This window comes from Limanda limanda, chromosome 14, assembly GCF_963576545.1.
Source record: "Limanda limanda chromosome 14, fLimLim1.1, whole genome shotgun sequence".
NCBI classification, from domain to species: Eukaryota; Metazoa; Chordata; class Actinopteri; order Pleuronectiformes; family Pleuronectidae; genus Limanda; species Limanda limanda.
The window spans coordinates 15,391,187-15,414,179 of NC_083649.1; the positions used below are offsets into that span (position 1 = coordinate 15,391,187).

At 42.4% G+C, this 22,993-nt stretch overlaps 2 protein-coding genes across 2 annotated transcripts; both read right to left on the bottom strand.

The window, feature by feature from the left end:
- Positions 1-715: 715 nt before the first annotated feature.
- On the bottom strand, positions 716-8,409 carry si:ch211-114c12.2 (uncharacterized protein LOC336578 homolog). Its single transcript, XM_061085466.1, has 10 exons — positions 8,360-8,409; positions 7,111-7,172; positions 6,091-6,780; positions 5,107-5,739; positions 2,807-2,919; positions 2,561-2,672; positions 2,382-2,454; positions 2,120-2,191; positions 1,865-2,014; positions 716-1,258 (listed from the first exon to the last, which is right to left on the bottom strand). The coding sequence occupies exons 2-9, from the start codon at positions 7,149-7,151 to the stop codon at positions 1,874-1,876; spliced, it is 1,875 nt and encodes a 624-aa protein (XP_060941449.1). The 5' UTR covers positions 7,152-7,172; positions 8,360-8,409; the 3' UTR covers positions 716-1,258; positions 1,865-1,873.
- Positions 8,410-11,522: 3,113 nt separating this feature from the next.
- map7d2a (MAP7 domain containing 2a) lies at positions 11,523-22,522 on the bottom strand. Its single transcript, XM_061085314.1, has 16 exons — positions 22,486-22,522; positions 20,721-20,813; positions 20,261-20,344; positions 20,072-20,149; positions 19,444-19,607; positions 18,964-19,060; positions 18,233-18,322; positions 16,001-16,107; positions 15,825-15,910; positions 14,980-15,371; positions 14,751-14,892; positions 14,481-14,667; positions 13,759-13,863; positions 13,575-13,632; positions 11,923-12,604; positions 11,523-11,781 (listed from the first exon to the last, which is right to left on the bottom strand). Exons 1-16 carry the CDS (start codon positions 22,520-22,522, stop codon positions 11,523-11,525), a joined length of 2,661 nt encoding a protein of 886 aa, XP_060941297.1.
- Positions 22,523-22,993: the final 471 nt, after the last annotated feature.

Below are 22,993 nucleotides of genomic sequence, written 5' to 3' on the forward strand. Positions count from 1 at the left end.
GACGCTTGGATGACACCACACGAGCAGTATGGAGGCATATAGTTTTTTTCCAGGTTATTTTAAATCTGAAGTCTCTAATATCTTCAGTTGTTTTGGATTCTGCTGCTATTCTGTTTACCCCTAAAGTGTTTTGTGGACTCAAACTCTTCACCAACCCCTCCATCGGCATAGTGGTGAGTAGATAATGAGTGAATTATCATTTTTGGGTGAACTATCCCTTTAAGACACAGGAATAACAATTTCTCTGAAATATTTTTAAAAAGACCAAAAGATAAGAAAATGATGGTTGATTGTTTCAAATGTTGGAAAATCAATAATGAACAAAGACAATTTTGATTTAGATATATAGTGAAAATATTCATAAAGTTCCAAGCTTTATTTGTTACAGAATAAATATCGACCTCCTAAAAATACATATTTTGATTCATAAAATCCAGATCTTTATCCCGATTTGCACCAAATTTCACATGTTCATTCATCACTACTCTAAAGTAAAATTGTTAAAGAAAGTGAAACAAAACTCCTTTATCCACCCCTTTAATCCAATCAGTTTATGGTTTATCTCTTGGCCCGTACTGCACCCTTCCACAATCTGTTAGTAAAATTAGTTTGCAGTCAGACAAACACCATTTAAAACCAGGGGAGCATTACTTATAAACTGATTCTGCATCTGTTCATATCTACATTCAAAATAAACACAACTCTGAAAAGAAGCTTGTTAAACAGATTTTTACTTCAAGTCTCAAACAATAAACTGGACATGTGATTATACAAGTTGTACAAGAAGTAGCCAAGTGTCAGTTGAAGGGCCAAGATTTCGAAGAAACACTGATGAGTGATAAAATAAGACACCTCACGTGATAGGTCTTTAAAAATGCTGAAGGTGAGTTGTTCAATTAAAATTATTATTGAATTGGACTCAAATGTTGCTGGACTGGAAAACAAACAGATGGGAAAATGCTAATACTGTGTAAAATAAAGACCGCGGAGATCACTAGCAGCAATTCCCAAATCCAAAAATACATCAGGAAAAAAGCGATTAATATAATGCCATATATGTTACAAATCTTCTAAAACAAAGTACTGCAGTACTTCATAGAGGCAACTGAAACACTAGAACCAGAGGACAAGTGTAAGCAACAGCTCTTCATAATATACAGGCAGGTTGGGATTGTACTGAGAGAAGGGTTTGTGCAGTCCACCCTGCAGAAGAAATCTCAACCATATCCGTTTTCCAGTGTCACGTCTGCAGACAGTGCTGGGAAGCAGAAATAAACCAGTTAAAACATAGCCAGACAAAAACATTTCTTAAAGATCTGTAAAATGTATAGAGAAATTATAGAATATGTTTCCAGGGATTTACCCTCTGAAATCTGACAAATGGGTGATTGTTGTTGAATGCTCCTGTTTAAATTGATCTAAAATTTAAAAAAACTATAACAGCTAGAACATTCATTTTGTCAGCAAAAAGTCAAAGCCTCAAACCTTTGTCTCATAATGTCATACACGTGTGATGACGTCAATAGGTTTTGTGTCATGTAAAGCAAAATGTATTGATAAGAGCCCACCCTCAGAGAAAAATGGGCATATCTCAAAAACTAAAAAATGTAAAATGTTCAAATAACTGAAGAAATATTTGTTTATGTTTCTATATTTCAATGTTTTATATATTTGGCAAATTCGATGAAAAAAAATGTATCACAATTTCAGTGCTTTTATGATTATATAATCATGGTTTATTGAGTTACACAACATTTTTACTTAGAAGAAATTACATCGCAGTAGGCAAAAATACCAATGTAGTCAGTTCGCAGAGTTCAGAGGGTTTAATGACCTGATGATGGACGACATGCTAGTTTCTTACCGGATGTTGTCACCAGCGTTGTTGGTTGGGCCCTCTGTTGTACGGCACACGTTGACGCATCACTCTCATGTTGCGGTACTTAGACATGATGTTGTAACTTTTTCTAAACACGGGTCTCTGATTTAGGAAAGGACGTGGCACCAAGCTCTCCTGATTAAAAAACAACAAGAAATTCACATATTAGGGATTTTAAAAGCATTTTCCCATAGGAAGCAATATATATATATATATCTGAAGAGGGGTATGTATACACACCATGAGTGGTCTTCTTACATTTCCAGACATTTCAGGACCTGGGTTCCTTGGACCACCAGTGAACTTCGGCCTCTGTAAAACAACAGTGCATGCTGAATACATGAGCAATTTGAAATATTTCAAAATTGCAGTGTTTGACTCAGTTTTAACATATTATAATATAATGTAGGTGGTGACCCCTGTTCATTTTACAGATGATTCTTCAGGGTTTTATCACAAAGAGCTCAACACAGTCCATTTAATAATCAATAGCCCCTCTCACCTGAAAGGGTGGTGGTCCTGGCTTTCTGAAGGGCCTCCCAGATCTGTTGCTGTCCACCATCACATTAAACGGCCTGAAAAACAACAAAGAGAACATCAGAAACAGGACACTCCAAGCAAAAATCTCACATTTAACAGATGAACTTTCTCTCAAATTGTTTGGTATTACAAAAAATGTACCTGAACATCTTCCTATCCACATGTCCCCGTTTTTTCTCTTCAGGCGACGATCTGGAATTATTCGTCCTTGAGTGTCGGCTGTCCGATGAGTCTTCTTCATCTGAGCTTTGTTCTAAACAAGACAGGGAGATAACAGAAAATCGTTTATTAAAAAGCTTGTGGCTTAGAGGCATGTCATATGATGTCGAATAAAAAACAACTGCATATTAGATACTGGCTGTTTGATTACAAAAATAATATATTTACCACTATCTGACTTTGAGCTGTGATCTTTGGGAGGTGAGCCGTCCTTAGAGGAGCTTGGCCCCGGAGGCCAGTGGGACAAAACAACAAGGTCGCGTTTCTCTATGGGAGAAGACCTGTGGAATTTGTCGCAGACGTAGAGTTAGGATCATCAGCGTTCCTCTGCCAGCATCATGTACAAACAATTTAAATATGTCCAGTATACATTAACAAATTATTCATGTGTTTCATGAAACAGACTGAAAATAGAAGATACAAATCCACCTGTTGACTCTTAAAAGAAAATGCAATATAAACCAGTAATAAACAGCACTATCAGGCAGATAAAAGATTATAAATCCACGCATTACACATGGGTACTTACAAAAAAATCATGGCATGTCCATGCTCTTCTATTTTTGTACCCTGATCAATCTGAGCTCTCTTCCTTTACTCGGGGATTGTTAGAGTTGGAAAATCTTGGAGGCGACTTTAAGATAGTGGTCTACATCACATCACCAAATCTTCTATCATCCCTCTCTCAGAGGCACAGGAGGACAATGCCCTTGTTTTCACTGTCTCACTGACGTTCGGAAGGTTTTTTAATCATCAGGTCATTCTCTGTTGTTCCTTTAGTTGCATTCAATCCATTGTCCAAACAGGGTCACAACATGTATGTCAGAGAGGCAATGGGAGGTTTGAGTCTTGAAGACGTCTGTAGACATGACAACTCCAGGCTGAGGATTATACAAGTTTCTTCTCCATAGCTGTGCAGCAGCTTTAAGAGATGAGCCAGTCCGGGGTTCAAAGCTACTTACTACAGGCTTTGCAGTGCTCTCAAGTGAGACGTCCATTTCTTCAGATCTCATACTCTCCTTAAAAGTGTTGGCATTGGGCATGGCTATTTATGAAAAGGCAGGATTTTTACAAAGATCAGATTAATACTGCAGTAAAACCAGTGAAAGGGGGGTTGTGCAGTGCTCTCGTTTCCTCTTCTAGTAGCTTTAAGATACAGAAGAATTGACAGAGGACTTGTTTTGTCCGTAACATTAGACGTCTTTACAGGTTGAAAGGTGCAGGATTAGACTTTAGGTGCAGTGGGCTCTGATTGCATTAGCCTTGTAAAGCAGCTACTGAATATTGGGAGTTCCCTCAGGCTCATGATGAGGTGTTCATCATGATTGTTACATTTAGGTCAGACTTCAGGTCAGACTCCAGCGCAAATGTTTTCACACCGATAAGAATAAACCAGGGGGTGTGGTAAGGCTGCGCAGAGCAGGCTGGTCTTCCATTTGTCCACATGCTGTATCAAGTTGGAATTTTGGCCACTCGAGATCTCTTCCTTCATTCTGTTCTCTTCTCTTTCAAATCCATCCTCTTAACGTCTTAATTTTCCACTTGTGCTTCGTCCCTTCGACCTTCTGTGGAGTTCTCAGCTATTATATCTCGATCATATAGAAAATAAAAAAACCTTATTGAAGCGATTTCACTGCAGGTATTGCTGATGTGATTAAAACGAAGCTGCTCATCTAGTAGCTCAATGGTCGCTGGTTATGCCTCATGTTTTCATTACGAGGCTTCCAGACGATTCTCTGGCTTAGACATTTTTACCATGTTCTGATGAAGACTCCAGTATTTAAGACACTGTATGAAGTGCAAGTGGTAGTTTGTCTCCTCTTCATTCCGCTCGGTCTGAACAGAAATGATGTCCACAGGGCTTTTGGCTTCAGATGGTGCAGAACTTGGTAGTTTATCGAGATGAGCTGATTCTTCTGGAGCTAATACTTCGGTTTGCTCACTCGAATATGTCATTTCCACTCCGGTGTCACGCGCGAACTGGGCATTACATTGGGTCTATGGCAGATGTGTGCATCTAGTTATGCAAATTATATAAATTCAAATTCTTGAATTAGTTGACTGATGCGTCTTCACGACATGCTGAAGAACAACTTTCTTTAAGATATATATTGTTGAGAAACTGATGACTCCTCAACAGCCCAGACCAACAAACTTTTCCATGGACCTCATCACAGCAATTATACTTTTTGTCTGCTTTTAAAAACAGGCAGGGTTTTTGTCGACGTGATGCTGTAACTTAGAACTTTCTCTTGAGCCCGGGAGAATATTTGTGAAACACAGGCAGCACGCAGACAGGGAGGCGTTAGAGAGCTTTTCATCAGCTGAATCAGAGCTGCACATTTAGCCCATCACGACATCTCCATTTTCCACAGATGGCACCCCCTTCCCATAGAGACATTCTTTCTTCACCTCTTAATCATCATCATCAAGCCCCTGCGAATAGTGCTATAAGGGAGATACCGTACCTGCGTGTTTTCAGGGGCCGGCGAGATTCCACCTGTTCTTTGTCTGTGTCCGAGTCTCTTGAAGACTTGCTGCCATTGCCATCTTCTCTGGGGGGTGAATGTTGTGGTGATGGCCTCCTTGGTTCCACCTTTCTCAGGGGAACTGGATTAGACTGGAAACGTCTCTTTCTGGTAGCAAAAACAGAGCTGAAATTTCCCTGTGGGGTGTAGTCGCCCATGTGGGGCCTAGGATTCACTGATGGGGGGAGTCTGAGTCCCATAAGAGACTCTGCTTTGACTTGTCTGCCTCTACCGTGGTAACTTTTATCACCAAACGGTTTACCAGTAAATGGCCTGGGAAAACTGAAAAACTGAGGTCGCTCTCTCCTGGGATGTTTATGATTGCCGTGATCTGGTGCAGCGTCTGCGGGGGGCATGCCAACATCAGATATCCTCCTCTTGCGGGGTCCAGGCCCCTGCCTTTCCTGAGGGTTCCTGTGGTAGGATGACGACTGTGGTGGACCTCCTTTCCATGAGGGGGGTCTGAAAGGGAGCTGGTGAGGGACGTCTTGTGCTCTCTCTCTACTGTGGGATCTGCTGCCCTGCCTCTCCACTGGACCACGCTGCCGCCTGGAGTCTTGCTCAGATGACCACCTGCATATCCATCAAACAATACAGAAAGGATTACAATGACAGATCCATTGTCATGTTAAGTGGGGGGGTGGAAGATTAAACTTGTATCTTAATGCAGCCCCTTCATAATGTCATGAAAGAATGAATCAGCTAGGAGAAGAACATTTTCAGAGTAATTACAGATGTAACACTCCTCTCAATGGCAGGTGAAACCACATTTACATCAGACCCCCATTTATCCCCTCTAATAATTATGGGTTGGGGCAGAGCAGAGGTAATCATTATGACCACTGTGATTGGAAGGACTGGGCCGGCTTCAGGCCTCCTCCTTAATAATTTTACCCAGCTGGGATAGTGGCTTCACTCTTGTACCTCTCTGGACACGGGCCTCTCCCATGCATCTCTCTGGGGCTCCTCTGTGACCCAGAGGGCCTGTGCTCTCCATTGTGTGGATGAGAGAACGCCCCGGCCTCGTTCCAGCGCTTCATGCCATGACCCGAGTGCAGCTCATAGGGCCTTTCTCTGGGGCTGAAATTCCCACGAGGATCTCGACTCCGCTGCTCCTGATGGGAAAAACCTGGCTGCCTTTTGTGGCCCCTGAAAGACCCCTGAAAGGCTTGTGAGGAGCCTGGCCTCCGGTCAGCTGGGTGGTTACGGAAATGTCTCGGGGAAGGTGACCTGTGCCCTGAGGGTTGGCCATGGAAAGGTGGGCCCCTCTGACCTGGGGATCCTTGTGCAGGACTGCGAGAGGATGAAGGATGCTGACCATGAGGGGGTCGATTTGGCCTAGATGCCACAAAAGGCCTCCTCTGGCTATGATGCGGTTCCATTTTGGGTGAGTATGATTGAAAGGAATCCTGATTCGGGGACCTCATGTTATTGAAACGTGGCTCCCTTTGCTCACCCATCAGGGGGACTCTCCTGACAACTGGGGGTCGTCCTCTACCTCTGGAATCTTTCCAGTTAAAGGGGGTCTTTACTGTGTAACCTGGGGCATCTCTTCGATTTTTGGGGTTATAGTTCCCTTCATTCTGCCCCATTCCATGACCATCACCGTATGGTCTGAGAAGACACAAGGAAAACAAAGATACATGGATTAAAACACATCATCCCATTCTATTGTATAATATTTTGCAACAACTATGGCAAGAGACTTAAACCTCTATCATTGAGTGCAACAAAAGATTAACAATCATGAACGTACAGTGTTTCCCTTAGGATGGAGCTATAGCGGCGAAAGTAAACCACACTGCTCACCCACGCCCCCCAGCATGCACCCAAACAAAACCTTACATTTACATTTACATGCACCTCCTCCGGGGAAATTGTCCATTGCATGTCTGAAAGTAGCAAGAGAGAACCGCACAATTTGACCCAGTCAAAATACATTACCTGGGCTTAATGCGTGGTGGTCCAAAATGTGGTCGGACCATTTTAGGAACTGTGTGATAAATCTATGGACAAAACAAAAGAAGATCATGGTGAGTTTGACAGCCTTAAATATATATAATAATACATTTCTAAAATGCCACAATCTCGGACCTTTCCTGACTCCACTGTGGAAAAAAGCACACTTGAGTACAGCTGTTATTTAAATAGTATAGATTAAAAAATAGTGAGTAAATCAAATGAGCGGAGTCAAACGCCTCCAAATCAATGGTACAAAGTTCTAGGGGTGTGACAATGTGAGGGTCAACCCACAGCAATGTTAACTATTGATCATTGATAAGAGAGAGTCACTCAGTCTTAATCTTATCAGTTTCTTTTCAGACAAAACAAATACAGCCGTTACTGTATTACAGTTTCCGTTCTTAGAATGTTCGAATTATTAAAACAAATATACACGTTATTTTACCTTTGATCTAGTAGCAAAACCACCAAACAGGACTGTCCAAAGTATTGTGTAATTAATAAATAAAAATGACTTTGATTAATAATTTATATATAGATAATACAGTTTTTATTTGAACATGTTAGGGTTAAAATCAACCTGAAATTAATCGCAAAATTAACTACATGTAATAAACAAAACCACAACCGTCGTCTATTTCCCATGGTATTATTAAAGGTGAGATTTAAAAAGGGAACTTATTAAATTTAATATCGCATATTTAATTGTGTTTATCGCATATCAAATAAACCCAGATGATTAAATTACAGTAACGTTCAAACTCGGTTTACAAAGTAACAACGCCGTGTCCGCTTCAGCCCGGATCCTTCACTCATGCGGATCATCGAGCCTCCATTTACGCTCAGAGCAATGGCCAGTCAGTAAAGAAAAACCACACGACATCCATTACGTTCAAGACGTGTTTATGTGTCTGTCCTTGTGCGAACACCAGGTCCTACACTGTAGCCGAGGAGGACATGTTACTGCCACACGGAGGAGCCTCCATGTTTCCTCTGGGTTTATATTTAGAAACGCACCGTGGAGAGACGGCTCCAGTTCACGCTAACCACCGTCACTCGATGCTAACTCAGCTAGCTTATGGCTGTTTCGCTGGTTTGTGACGCTGCGCTCAGGAAAATGCCACCGAGTCGTGTCCAGCATGTTATTAACAATTGGAAAAATTCAAAAAAGACAAACATTTTGGCTTCATGTGTCAGTAAGTGAAATTCAACCCTCAAGAAAACAACTTACCCGAGCGCAGCCGTCGATCAGATAAGAGCTACGTGCGACACAGCTCAGCCTCTTCCTCGGCGCATCGCCTCTTAAAAGAGTATTTAACAGACAGGCCGATGCGCCACCTGCTGCCCCGGAGGGTGAACTACGTGTGTACTACTCATATGTTTTAGTTGTTTGTAACACTTTGAAGGGATCGTTCACCCCAAACCCACCAATTATTCTACTCACCACTAAGCCGATGGAGGGGTGGGTGAAGTGTTTGAGTCCACAATACACTTTAGGAGTTTCAGGGGTACACAGCGTTGCAGAAAATCCAATACAATTGAAGTAACTGGTGAACACAAAGGTAAAACATCAAAGTCAAAACAAATATTAAAGGCCTTTATACTGCCCCTGTAGTGTACTCCATGTGTCCTTAAGCCCGGACATTCAAGACTCAAAACAAGGTAATTTACATCAACTTCGTAGCCCAAGTGTCTCCTTAAAAAAACCTTGACAACCTATATCAACTGTGGGGTTTGCAGAGTGGAAAATTAACCTATTTGGAGACATTGTGCATTGGCATGTCAATGTTTACACTCTGTTGTATGCGTTATTTCAGGTGCTATTGCCACTTTCTCAATAATATGAGAAATAATTACCTCCAAGATGTTATGTTTTCTCCCCTGCCCCATTTGTATGTTGGTTCATTTATTTTTTTGTAACTACGATTACATATAAAATACTGGAGGGATTACAGCAAAACCCGATTCAGTTTTGGTGCGGATGCAGGAATTTCTCATCATCTTCTTTATCATTGTCAACATTTTAGTTGATTTCTCAGAGAATAATTCATTGATCTTGAACAGTGAAGGTGTGCAATCTGGTGCAGATCCTAACTAAATGATGGATCTAGTAAGTTTAAATCTGGTTTCATTAAGGGACTGTTTGGCCTCTGCGGAGGTATGAGCTCTACTGAGTGCCCCTCTAGTTTCTGTCTTTCTCTTTCTCTGTTCAGGGGATTAAAAACACTTCACACAAAGAATGAGCATGTTTGGGCGTAACCAGGATAAACCAGTTTTCTCTATTGTTCCACTGCAGCCAATACATCAGGAAGTGTTTTCTCCATCCAGTTAACTGTTTAAAAGCAAGCAGTCTGAGTGATTTCTTTCTTACTCTTTATACACTTCATTACCTGCTTTACAGTTTTAAATCTCTCCTCATCTTTGCGAAACATCTGTGATCATCTTCTGATAAGGTTATCAGCTCAATAGCACAAACACCCACGAACACACAAAACAGAAAATGCAGAGTTCCAGTTTTTTCCATTTTATTGTTTCTGGTAACATTATCATGACCATGCTAACCATGCACAGTGTCTACAGAAGCTACGTCACTTAAAGAGTTAATCTGATTGGGAGAGATTGTTCATATGAGCAGACAAACACTGTGGTTGTATGTATCGTTTCTATGTACTCATTTGCTTTTCCTTAAGATCAGTCCCCTCTGCAAAACAATCTTAAATGTGGAACAGCTGTTTGAATTTGCAGTTAATGCTGATGCATAGATGCAATTCATGGCCACTTCACTTACAGCGATTCCGAGAGCCGAAGCAGGCGATGTGTTGTCTGAGAAACAAAAATATTTATGTCACTGTATAAAGTGACACTACAGTATAGCTTATAATCATTTGCAGCATGGAGGAAATAACATGTTTCAAACCAAGGTTCAAGTATTACAGGTCACACACAGTAATTCCCCTGGCCAAACACAAAAATAAAGTTGCTCTATCAGTCCCAAATAAGGCATCGCTACTGAAATTACATTTAGACATGACACAGAAAAATACTAAATCAGTGTTTAGTGATGTGATGAATTGTTCGTGAATTTAATGGAGGTACTTCCTTCACAGGACCATGTGGATTGAGAACAAACATTAGCAGCAAACAGCATATTCATAGCTACAGGGCACACATACTTACATTGGTTGCCCCATTCAGTCTTTGGGCCAAGTCTCATATAAACGAATGCAAAGCAAATATCGTCGGTAAAAGTCAATCAAAGTTGAACTCAAAGCAATTCCGTATGTGTGCCCTTACAAATCAGCTACCGATATATCTATTGAATGGAATCTATGCAACTACTGTACATCTGTTTAGATGGATGCATCCATTAATAACCTTGGAAACACAATTCAGCTAAATCAAGTACATGCGAGAGGAACATTACCTGGACAGACATTTAAAAAAATAAATCAGGAACGTGAGAAGCCTCACCCAGCTACACATTAAAGGCTTAAAAGAGCTTGTGAAAGGCAGAGGTTCAAACACAGTATTCAAATCTCTGAGCAGGTTTTATTTCTCCAGTAATGACACTGAAGAGGGTGCAGTGAGGGATCTGTGCAGGGACAATCAAAGTTTCTTACCGAACTACAATTAGTTCACAATACTGTATCTTCTAAAGGCCTATAATCAAAACCCTGATATTTGTTTTTCTGTCGTAACATCCAGACACACCTTCTCTCCGTGAGGCCTTAACATGTGCTCATCTTGCACTCACACACGTACACTTTCTAAAAAGAACGGCAGAGACAAAATTTCGGACACACAATTGTAATGGATTATTTCCTCCGCCAAGGGGGGGCATGTTTTTGTCCCTGTTTTGTTCGTTGATTGGTGATTTGTTAGTTTGTGAGCAGGATTAAGCAAAAACTACAGATTTTTTTATGAACTTGATTGAAAGATGTGGTATGGGTCAGGAAAGAGACCTTTACATTTTGGCCAGGATTCTGACAAAAAGGCAGACCCAGGGTTTAATTGTTCACATTGTGGGTTTTCCACCTTTTCCTTGATTTCTTAAAGAATTATTTATGGATCTTAACGGGAAAAAATCAACATCGAATAAAAAGTTAATTTAAATGTGATTTCATAAGGGGACTGTTGGGCCTTGGCGGAGGTTTGAACTCTACAGAGTGCCATTCTAGTTTGCTATGAGATTAGATTACAGGAGATCTTTTGTTTATACTGCAAGTCATGAATTATATATATCTTTAATTCAATATCTATGGCTCTATTCCCATAAATGTAGCAACACAGGGGCACATGCTCAAAATGTGACACCCTTTGAGTGTATGCACGTGTGGGGAGAGAGAGAGAGAGAGGGAAGGCAAGCAACAGAGGAAGAGAGAGAGAGAGATGGACTACTGGATGCTAAGTTTATTCGATGACGAAGGCGACATCCCAATGAGCTTTGAGTCTGACATTGGACTAACGACGCCCTCAATGAGGTTCTTGTTACAGTCGCCCATGTTGTTCTCAGAGGTCAGTTTGGGAAAGGGGACGCCGTCGGTCAGATCCATCAGGTCTTCGAGAGCGCGCCTGTTACTCAGACCACTGTGCTGGATCTCGATGACCGGTGAGAACACTGGGATTGAAATCAGTTCTTCCTTAGAAGCTGGGCTGAAATAAATCAAATGAATGACATGTAATATCTTTAGATTTGACACTGACTCAATGGTGCATTTCATGTGAGGTGGTTAAATAATACTGATATTCAAAGTCAGCTCACCAGAATAGCTTTGCCCACTCCAGACGACTCACCTGACGTCCATGGACTGCACCTCATCACATGACCCCTTCCCCTTCACATCCAACGGCTCCAGCTTGATGATCGCCGGCAACAGGCGTCTGACCAGCGGGGGAGTCACCGAGGCTCTAATAGCCACCACCTGGGACCCTCTGTTATGGTTTCCCTCTGCAGCTGACACACGCAGGCTTTGTTGTTTGCTTCCCTCAGCATTTTGACGGCTACTCGACAAGGCACTTCCACTACCCTTCAGTGCTCCATTCATCAACCCCCCCTGCTTTACGCTGGCTTTGGCATCTGCTCTCAGCTTTGTTGGCTCTTTGTTTATTTGGTCTGTGGCTTTTGCATTTTCTACGCGCTGCTCGTTCGCATTTATTCCCGCTTCTCTTCTCTGCTGCTTCCCATCACAGGCCTTGCGTTCCTTGCTAGGTCGCCTGTCGTGCTCGTCACTGGTTTGTTTGGTGTCCGGTCTCTTCTCGGGAACACTGTGCGTTGGTGTTACATGAAGAGTGTTGTTTTTTGCTTGTAAACTCTTCTGATTGTCCATCTGTGCTGCTGCTGCTGATGATTCTTTCCTCACCAGGGCACATTCCTTCGAGTTGACCTGGACTGTGACCGGCTCTTTTACCTGAAACTCAACATTTTTGGACGCTTGCTCCTTCACCTGAGCATTCGTTTGAACAGTCTTTTTATCCCCTGTGGAGAATGAAAATAAAATCACAGTGGGGTTCACTTTATTTGGACTGTCCAGTTAAAATAAACTGAATTTCATAAGTAAAAAAACTGATCATCTTTTGAACTGTAAAACCCAAATGTATAGATTATTATCACAGGACAGCTCAAGTAAAGTGTTGACTCACACTGTAAAGAGCCATCCCCTATAGAGACTGGATATTTATCTCAAGGTCATTTTCAAGTGTTGCTAATTCACAATCAAGCCTCCACAGCACTGCTCTGCAGTAAAAGGTTCTCTGTCAGCACCAGGTTTATTGTCCTTGGCTTCTGGTCCATTTTCCAGAAACTGCTGTGTAACCCCAAACCCAATACACAAACTATATAACAATATGCACAAATCTGCTCGGCCAACATAAGCACATGTAGTGATAGAAGGATCACTGCTGTTCATTCTTCTGAATAGCCAAAGCAGAAGCATCAGAATGAATTACAAAATAAAACAAAAATGCAAGACTGCAGGGAAATAATATGTGGGCTTCTGTGTCTCCGAGATTTCACCCAAGCCAACTCATAAAGATGTAGATCTATGCCGCACATGCTTAAAACAAGCTGATAAATGCATCTGATCACAAACCGCACATGCCCTGTTTGCATTTTTACAGCTGCAAGGCATAAAGCGAGTCATGGAGTGAGCACAAGAAGCCAAACTAAAATCATCGCGGGGCGATTGAAGGACATACTAACCTGAGACAGACTTCGTCTCCATCTGCTCCTCCTTTTGATTCAGTGCACAGGAGAGACAATCGATTCATTATTTGTTGTAATAAGCCACAAAAACCAAAGTATCACAAACAATATAATTTAATAAAGGTTATAACAACAGAAAGTCAAAGTTTTTCATAAATACAATTTGAAAAGGAAATCTCAATCGCGCGATGAGCAGGTGCTTAAAGGCAGCAGGTTTACTGTACGAGAGCAGAGGGTGTCTCTTACAGTACCTTAAAGTCAGCTTCACCCTTCCTAGTTCTCTTCATGATCTCCTCAATTCTCTGCAAAAAAAAACATCAACACATAATCACAATGTGAACCTTAAAGGGAGTTTTATATTTGTATTTGTTACATGCAGTCAGCTGGCAGTGAGAGCTTGGACTGTCCTCTCTGGGAGGTTTAATAACCTTTTTTCTCAGTTGCCTCTCCTCCTCTTCTTGTTGCGCCAGTAGTTCTCTTTCCAGCCGCTGACGCTCTGCCTCCTCCTGAGCCAGGACTTTGACCTTTTCTTTCTGTTAAAATCAAGACGAAATCTATTTATAGGTTTTACAAACTGTGAGACAGAACTTCACATGAAAGTCACAAGAATTAACCCCAAAAATCGAAATTCATTAGGGCAAAACCAGCATTGGCTTAGTGAACAAAGTAAGATATCTGGGTCACATCAAGCGATTTATGCAATGACGATGATGTGCAGTGTCTGTGCTGCAAAACTTTATGTACAACTCAACATGTTGGCAAACCAATGTTCTATGCGTAGATGATGTTAGAGCCAACTGTATATGATTATACACACTGCAATTGTGGTGCAGCTATGGTTATGCAAAACTGAAAAAGCCTCAGGTGGCTTGCGATGTTAATGGCATGCAATGTCCCCCCCATCTTTCATGCTCTGCTGAGTAACTTCATGCATAACTTTTATGTTTCGATTAACCTACTCAAAAAGCGTGTTCATATGGCACTTAACCGAGACGACAAACATTTATAATCACTGTGTAGCTGACTTGTAAAATGTGATATTGCATTAAATATTTGTAATTTAGTAATTCATTTTAGCTTTATACTGATATGGATCTATGAGTCTGAGATACACCTTTAGGTTCGTAGCCTCTTTTAAAAGGTCTCTAACCTCTTTATCCATCTCGTCATTATGCTCCTTGTCCTGCTCCTCCTTCTTTTCATTGTCTTCTTTTTCTTTCAGTCTCTGAACATCTTCCTCATTTTTCTTCTTCTCCTTCGCTTGTTGAGCCTTCACTTCTTGCTGACGTCGCTGCTCCTGTTCCAGTTGCTTTCTTAGCTGCTCCTGCTCCTGCAGTCTGATCGGCAGGTACACAGACTCATTACACACATTATAACGAATGACCCATGCTCTCTTTAATCCACAAATCAATGACCTCACCTCTTTTCTTCCTCCTGTTCCCGTTGTTTCTCGTCCAGTTCCTTCTGAGCTCGAGCCTGACGCCTCCGCTCTGCCAGCACCCTGGTAGCCTCCTCTGCGTTTGTAGTGCCAGCTGCCCCCTTCCCCATGCATGATGCTGCTTCTGTCACACATAGACAGGCTGGTGTAAGAATCATCTAAATGTATTAAAACTGAGTGATGAAATAAAAAATAAAACTTGACAAATCACCTTTTTTCTTGTCTCCCTCCTGGACATTGCTCTGTGTCTTCTTCTCTGAGGAATCCACTTTGGGAGACGAGTGGTCCCTTCTGTCAGGCGACTGAATTCTGTCCGGTGTGTCGCCTCGGAGGCGCTTATCAGACGTTTCAGCCTTAGAGGATCTTGTTTTAGGGACTTCAGTGTTCGCCACAGTCTTCTCAGCTTGCAAAGACGGATTAGAGCCCTTTGTGTCCGTATTCTTTTTCAACGCTGTCTCAGCTTTGGATCTTTCACCATGTTTTGCCACCTTCTTGTTTTCTGCTTTCTTGTCATCACTTGACATGTTCGGACGATGTCTTGTAGGGGAGTTATGGTACTGATGCCCGTTGCCCGGAGACTGGGCACGGATCTTAGATGCCAGCCTGCGCACAGATAGAGATTTTTGGCTTAAGAATTAAGTTTTATAACCGAAAAAGAAAAAACAAGGTTAATAGTTGCAGCTGACCACTGCAATCCCAGATCACATACAGACATGGGCCACTTCAGGCAATGATGCAGCACTTGGCATAGATCTAAGTGGTCCAGCTAATGTGGCCCAAATATCCCAAAACAGATTTGTGCGCTTTTTGGCAAACATGCTGTGCTCTAGGTAAGGTTTAATCTGATTTGAACCTCAAGTGGCCCATGTGGTCAATGGTGAATATGGCCCAAATAGCACAACATTTTGGGCCTTGCACCTTTGGTTGACATGTGATATTTCTATGGCTTCTGACAAACAGAAGCAGACCTGGATAACAATGTTGCAGTGAGGGCAAAAAATGTTGCCATGTGGGATTGCTAGACATTCAAATCAACAACAAAGAAAATAATCTCACTTGGACGTAGCCGGAGAGTCAGGTCTTCTCAGAGGCGATCCACAACCTGGGGATGCGGTTCTTCTCTCTCTGCGCAGCCGCTCTTTCTGCAAGTTGTTCAGTGAGTCATTTAAGCTGTGAGATCCTGCAGTAAGTGTTTGATGCTGCGTTAGCACATAAAGCATGTAAGGACTGACCTTGGGGGTATTGGGGGTGGACTGTGAGCCTCCCAGAAGTCCAGCCCTGTTGTGATCTGCAGGGTTCAGCGAGCTGCAGAAAGGCGACCTGTGAGGACTGCAGGGTGCTGCATGATGACAAACGCAGGTCTTTTCAAACCAAATGATAGTGGATGGCAAATGACAAAAGGATACTAATAATGAAATATAACCAGGGCGGGGGGGAGGGGGTCTGGACAGTGTGTGCTGCATTCAACTGGAGGAGGCAGACTCGATTCTGCAGCTGGCAGCAATGATGCTGCGATACTAATTAATATGAGGATTAAAATGAGGCTCTGTTGCAGCTTAAACCGCAATCTTTGACTTCAGGTAGAAATCTCATAGTGATGCAGGTATCAAGGTTTCTCTTTTGGCAGAAAAGCTGCAGACTAACAGCTCGAATGTATGAAATGAAATTATTTCACAGCCTCGCTCATTATTTATCACTAAGAATTTAACTTATTTTGCTAAAATGCAGAGTGACCTTTCTGCAGCTGACAAACACATGTGGAGGGAGACATTAGTGTTGAGTCATTGATTTCTCCCCGTTAGAGAAGATCTTGTTTCAAGGATACTGAACCCTGACTGACTCAGCCAACAGAGAGTGTTGATGCCCCAGTTAAGCCAGTTTTTTAAAATGTAATCCCTGTATGTGTTCACTGCTGTGCAGTACGATGCATGCACACACATGCCAGCCGAGTCGCTTTGAGCAATAATGTCACACCCAGTCCCAAACATGGTCTCACGCCGCCAAAACAACGACAGCAAATGAAAACACACAGACCTTGTGCACAATCACAAAAGCAAAGGTCCTAAACACGTACAACACAGGAAGCGGTTTTTTTTGGCACCTCTTGTAACTTCTGGCCCATCTGTCACATCTGTGAAGAGTAATCTCTAAAGAGCAAGGCCATCTCAGTGGGATGACGGTGTCAGCTTCTATTTTTAGTGCATGTATTTTTATTCTAGGTCATTTGCGATCATTCTCCAAAACTGTCTGCTCCAGGAATCCGGAGTCAACAGCACTTAGCTGCTTTCATTTTGAAACGTTAATCTCGAGGCATCAAAAACACAAAAATGACACAGATCCTGCCCACACATCTACACTCTGTTAAAATAATATCCCTTGTGGAAGAGTTCATTGAGATGTTCTAGTCATTTTATCCAGTGTCCTTTAGCCTGTGTGTAATTACTGAGATGTTACTAATCTGGGGCAACTAATCCAGAGTGTTGACCTCTGGGGAAATTTAACAGAGAGTTGAACATACTGAAAGTACGTGTTTACTTAAACAAACATGCCACATAGGAATACTGGGCTGAGGGAAAATAAGTTTCCAGCAGCAAGATATAGTCTGTGAAAAAGCTGATGCATGTTTTTTATTGATCTTTTCTGCATGGTGGTCCATGAGAAGCTGTTCTGCAGAGAGGAAAGAGCTGCCACAACATTATGCAGAAGGAAATATTATGGCTTGGTTTTGTCTGAAACTTTGCTTAGATCATTTTAAATCAATATTTTAGGACAAATATAGGACATATGTCCGTATAATCTATATAAATCCAGTCTTTTTTCGCCAGTAGCTGAAAGATAAAGGCCATTGCAGCAAATAACAAGCACAGCAAACACAATTAAACCTGCAGCACATACAGTTTACTTGCAAGCTTACAATATATCACACAAAAACACAAACATTTCCAACAAAAAAGCAGCTGAACATGCACGCGGAAAACACATTTGCCTTTGGTTTAAAGGTCCAGTGTGTAAGATTTAGGTAAAACAGATCTATTGGCAGAAATTTAATATAAAATTATCCTAGCGATGTTTTCAATAGTGTGTTTCATCTGAATTACATTTTAGTTTTTTGTTCCCTAGAATATGGGCTTTTGTTAAAATACTTTATATTTAAATCTGGAGCAGGTCCTTTCTACAGAGGCTGCCATGTTTTTTGTCGTCCAAACCGGGCAAACAAAACTCCTTTTGAGTTTTTATTACAACTGAGGGCTACCACAGGTTCTCTCTCATGTTTTCAAATGGAAAGCTGAACGATGGCTATTCAGCTGCAACATGCAACTTCACCACTAGATGTCACCAAATTCTACACACTGAACCTTTAAGTTTGAATTTCAGCTCTGCCCAAAGGCAAACACAACACAAGCATGGTAACTGTTGGATGAACATGGGGGCAGATAGGTCATGGGGCAGGGACTCAACGTTACCAGATTCGCTGACAGCAGGAAGGGGGGAGGCAATGCCATGGGAAAAGGCGGAGGCAGCAGAGAAAGGGAGTGGTGCATTCTCACTGTCACCTATAGGCAGCAGGCGGAGCAGAGCAGACAGAGCATTATGAACAGTTTGTTTGAGCAGTTCCTCATCCAGCTGCACACACCTGGATGGGAGTTAACACACCAGCAGAGATGTCGTGATCAACTGTGAGTCATATTTTTTTTGTCTGGTTGAAAGCCACAATGTGGATGTTTTAGAAAACGTGCCACACACAGAGATGCACTGTTGTGTTTTGAAGAGATAACAGCACAGATATGTAACTCTGTCCTGGGTCTGTAGGAAACAGAAACACATCTCTGCTCATGCGTGTACTTCAGCAGCCACGATGCCATCAGCAGTAATCAGGCCAAAGGACAGGCTCTCGTTTACACACACAAACTCTCTCTCTCTCTCTCTCTCTCTCTCTCTCTCTCTCTCTCTCTCTCTCTCTCTCTCTCTCTCTCTCTCTCTGTCTCTCTCTCTCTCTCTCTCTCTCTCTCTCTCTCTCTCTCTCTCTCTCACACTCTCTTTGTGTAATGGTATCTCACAGAATACAATAAAATACCATCCCTCTGAAGAAAAGAACCAAAAAAAAAAGGTCTTCCATTTCCAGCTGTTCCACTCAATTCACATTTATATAAAACTCATCTGCCTTGTATGTAATCACTATATTCTCTGTGCTCACCTGCTCCTGAAGGGCAGCCCCTGCTCCAGCGTTTGGTCCTCTGCTCCAGCAGAAGGCTTCGCTCGAAGGAACGTTTCATCAGGGCCTCCAACCGCTCCTGAAGGCAACACAGCAGAGCCGACTTGCATTCAAACACTGTCCTGTCATTAGGGGCATAGACTTTTTTTTGTACTATAATATATAGAGTCTATCACAGTCCCACGTGATATGTCCATGCATTCGCTCCATTTGTAAAGCCTCAAAGACAACGGGACTGTGACTCAGAAGGAACGTGAACCAGGACGTGAACCATCACTGGGCCTCCCTAGACTACTGTCCTATCTAAAACTCATGTGTGTTAGAATTTGATCTAAATATAGAGGAACATCAAGAAATCTTTGTGTCCTCCACAACTCTTGTACAATGATTGTCTAAACCTGAAACCAGCACAGATGACTGGAGTTGCACAGAAACAACCACAGAGTGGTTTATCCAGCTGACCCTCTCTTCCTCGAGCTGCTGCCTCCTCTTTTCCTCCACTGCAGCCCTGCGGAGCTCCTCTCGCTGCCTCTGCTCATCCAGCCTCCTCCAGCGCTCCTCCACTGTGCGCTCGTGGTGCAGCCGAGCTCTGCGATCCTTCTCCCTCATCAGCTGCTCCCTGGCAGCTGAAATAGACAAGACAAAGAAAAAAATGAATTTCTTTTCAATTATTTTCCCTGTAACTGCACATTCACCCAAACAATATTAGATTTTCATGTGAACTTGTTACAATGAATTTGAATCTGTCTGTCAGCCCACACTCTGAATCAAGAAGATAGAAATCCTTGTCACCATGAGGCAAATTCAATAGCTAGAGGATGAAGGGCAAGTGTGAGACCTACTTTTGTCCACTATTCTGTGACACTGCCACATCCTCTGAGGTGACAGCGCACATCAAAGTCAGTGAACTCAAAATGAATACTCTATTGGTTAGAAAAGCCCCTCTGCAGCCAATTAAACTGTCCAGCCGATAAAGTTTGGAGGGAAACTGCACGGGAACAGAAACCTACAGGCATTTCAGAGCGTCTCAGTTCATAAAATCAGCCTTTGTGGTTTCACTAGTGCCAAACAAAACCGGGACATCACCCACCCAGGCTTCTCTCCTTCTCCTCACGTCTCTCTTTGACCAATCGCATCCTGTCGTCCGTCTTCATGTAACCCTCCACTGCTGAAAGAAGATCGAAGACGTCACAGAGCAAAATAACAGACACTGGCGATGCACTCAGAATTAAAGGACAGAGAAAAGTAGATTTAAAAGAAAGCAAACAGTGAGACTTACTATGTTTACCTGCATGGTTTGCTGCTAAGTGCGAAGGAGACGCGTGTCCATTTATCAGTGGCTTTTTCTCTGTGTTAGATGGAGCTGAGGTCACCATGACAGAAGAATGAGAGAGCACACACAGCTTTTTGTCCAAAGATGCATAATATCAGTGTCACATTACTGAGCTGCAGTGATGCTTTAATACCACCAGAGGGAAATATATCCTGCACTCTGTCTCAAGTGAATTATGTTGCAAAGTGCCCTCCTGCCAAGGGCAAACTGCAGCAATACGCAGGAGAGGGCTGAAGACTGTCCTTGATGAGACAGTTGCTCCACATACGTTCACTGTGAGACGCATTATTCTGATATGTACTCCTCTGTAGACTCATATTTGGCAATATGCAAGCAGGATATATATAACAAATGATTTTCACCCAGATAATGGAAGGAAAGTGTGAGTTGTGTGAGGATTACTCACTCGTTTTCCCTGTTCGGGCTGGAGAGCTGTGACAATTTGTCGGAGATCTCTTTTCAGGAAGTAGAGTGATGGACGGCGGTGCCATCTTTTCACCTAAACAGGACACAAAACAAATAAGCAGAAATAAGAAAACTGGGTTTAGATCAGTGCAAATTATTTAGTACATCGATATTATAAATGGATAACTTTGCTGGTGTAGATACAGTCGCATTGTGTGTGTTGCAGATGTGTTGAAGGGTCCGAAATTTCCTTTGGGATCAATAAAGTGTCTATCTATCTATCTATCTATCTATCTATCTATCTATCTATCTATCTATCTATCTATCTATCTATCTATCTATCTATCTATCTATCTATCTATCTATCTATCTATCTATCTATCTATCTATCTATTATCCATCCATCCATATGTAGATGAGGGAGGGAGCTGCATGTGACATCACCTTAACACAAACATTTCAATAAGTCTAATATAGATGGATTGAAAGTACATAACCATATTTTATGCAGAATACTAATAATAAGCAGATAAAGTAACAATATATATAAAATATTAGATAAACTATGATGTAATAAAGATATTGAATGATGAGAATTGGTTCCCAACAACTATACAGCCGCAATAAAAGAGAGTTCAAATCGTTAATTAATTCTACAATTTCCCTGAATCAGTGCGTGCACTTCAGGATAAACTGCCAACAGCCGCTTGACTTGGTCGGGTGAATTACTCTCGTGTCAGTCTAGGCTTTTATTGTGTAGTGAAACCTGGCAGACAACCATGACTCCCACTTAAACAAGGAAGCCAGGAGAAGAACTGCTGCTGCTGCTGCTTTGTTTGACTCTGCTCACTTTGACCTGAACTTAACTAACTCATATAAACATCCTGCACTCCTCAGTCATGCTTAACATTGTGACATTCATCATTTTCCATAATATAATGTTTTATTGATCTTTTCCGTGGCCACGGTCTTTCACTGGAATGATGCAGGGTGCGATTTATGTCTTTGAGGTGGAGTTGAGCATCTTGGTTTCATCATTTGTCTCAGTGAAATAGACCTGGAGGGTTTCTAACACGCAGTCAAATCTTTCCCAGTACATTATGTGTTCTCCTTCACGCTCTTGTATCCCATTTGATTTGTCCTTCTCTCCGGTCAGGGTGAAATTCAAATAGCAGAGTGAAAATTTAATCTTATCCTGGTCTGCAAAGTGAATGACCCCAGTCTGCATCCCACAGAGTCACCAAACAATGATGCTTTTAAATTCAGTATAATCCATGGGTCTGTCCTCCTGTGCCACACGTAGCAGTACAGTCTCTACACCCTCTTAACCCCCCTTTTTTTCCTAGTCAGTCACGTTATCAGACAAAAGAAAACACATAATACACTGATTGCCTGATTTTCCTTTTCAGTTAAAGTAGCCCTATGTAGGCAGAGAAAGTGCAGTTAAAACCATAACAGGAGATACATGCAGCCCATGCTCACTTTCTCTCCATTAGGCCTGTGATGAGGGTTTATTTGATACGAATAATAATAAAAAATCTCTCTGTGTATCTTTGACCATGCATCCTGCAGCATGTGAATCACAACAACCTGCACAGTTTTATTCAGCGAATAAGGAATCAAAAAAATCACAGTGGTCGCCGGATCATCGCTGCATGCGCAACCAGCAGTGCAAATGTCAATTGCGTCATTGGCGTCTGCCTCAAATCGCAATCAAAACAACAACGAGCCCGTCCGGTGTGATGGTGAACGTGCGTAGCTCTTACCTGCTGCTGCGCTGGATGACGGAACTGTTTTCGCCATGGTCCCGATAAAGAATAGCCGCGATATGGTCAGTCACCCTCGGCTCTGCAGTGGTGCCGATGCGCAGCTGCACCACCGGGGTCCGCGTCTCTCCTCCTCCAGCAGCACCGCAGCAGCACCAGTGAGAGCAGCCGCAGCAGCAGCACCGCATTCAGCTGAGCAGACTGGAGGTCATTGTGGAGGCTGAGGATGGGGAGCAGCACAGGAGGGTTTGGTTTGGATGCGGGAGAGAGATGCTGCTCAGACTGAAGCGGATGATGATGATGATGATGATGATGATGATGCTGGTGCGCGCACACAATCCAGTTTACTACCGTGCGTCGCTGCGTAAATCCCGCCCACATATACAGGCTATTCACACATTATACCGGTAAATGGAGGAGGTCCCCTCTCTGCTGCACACACGGCAGCCAATGATGAGAGGAGTCAGATGTAGGCCTATACTGCTGACTGGGTTATACGGTTATACAC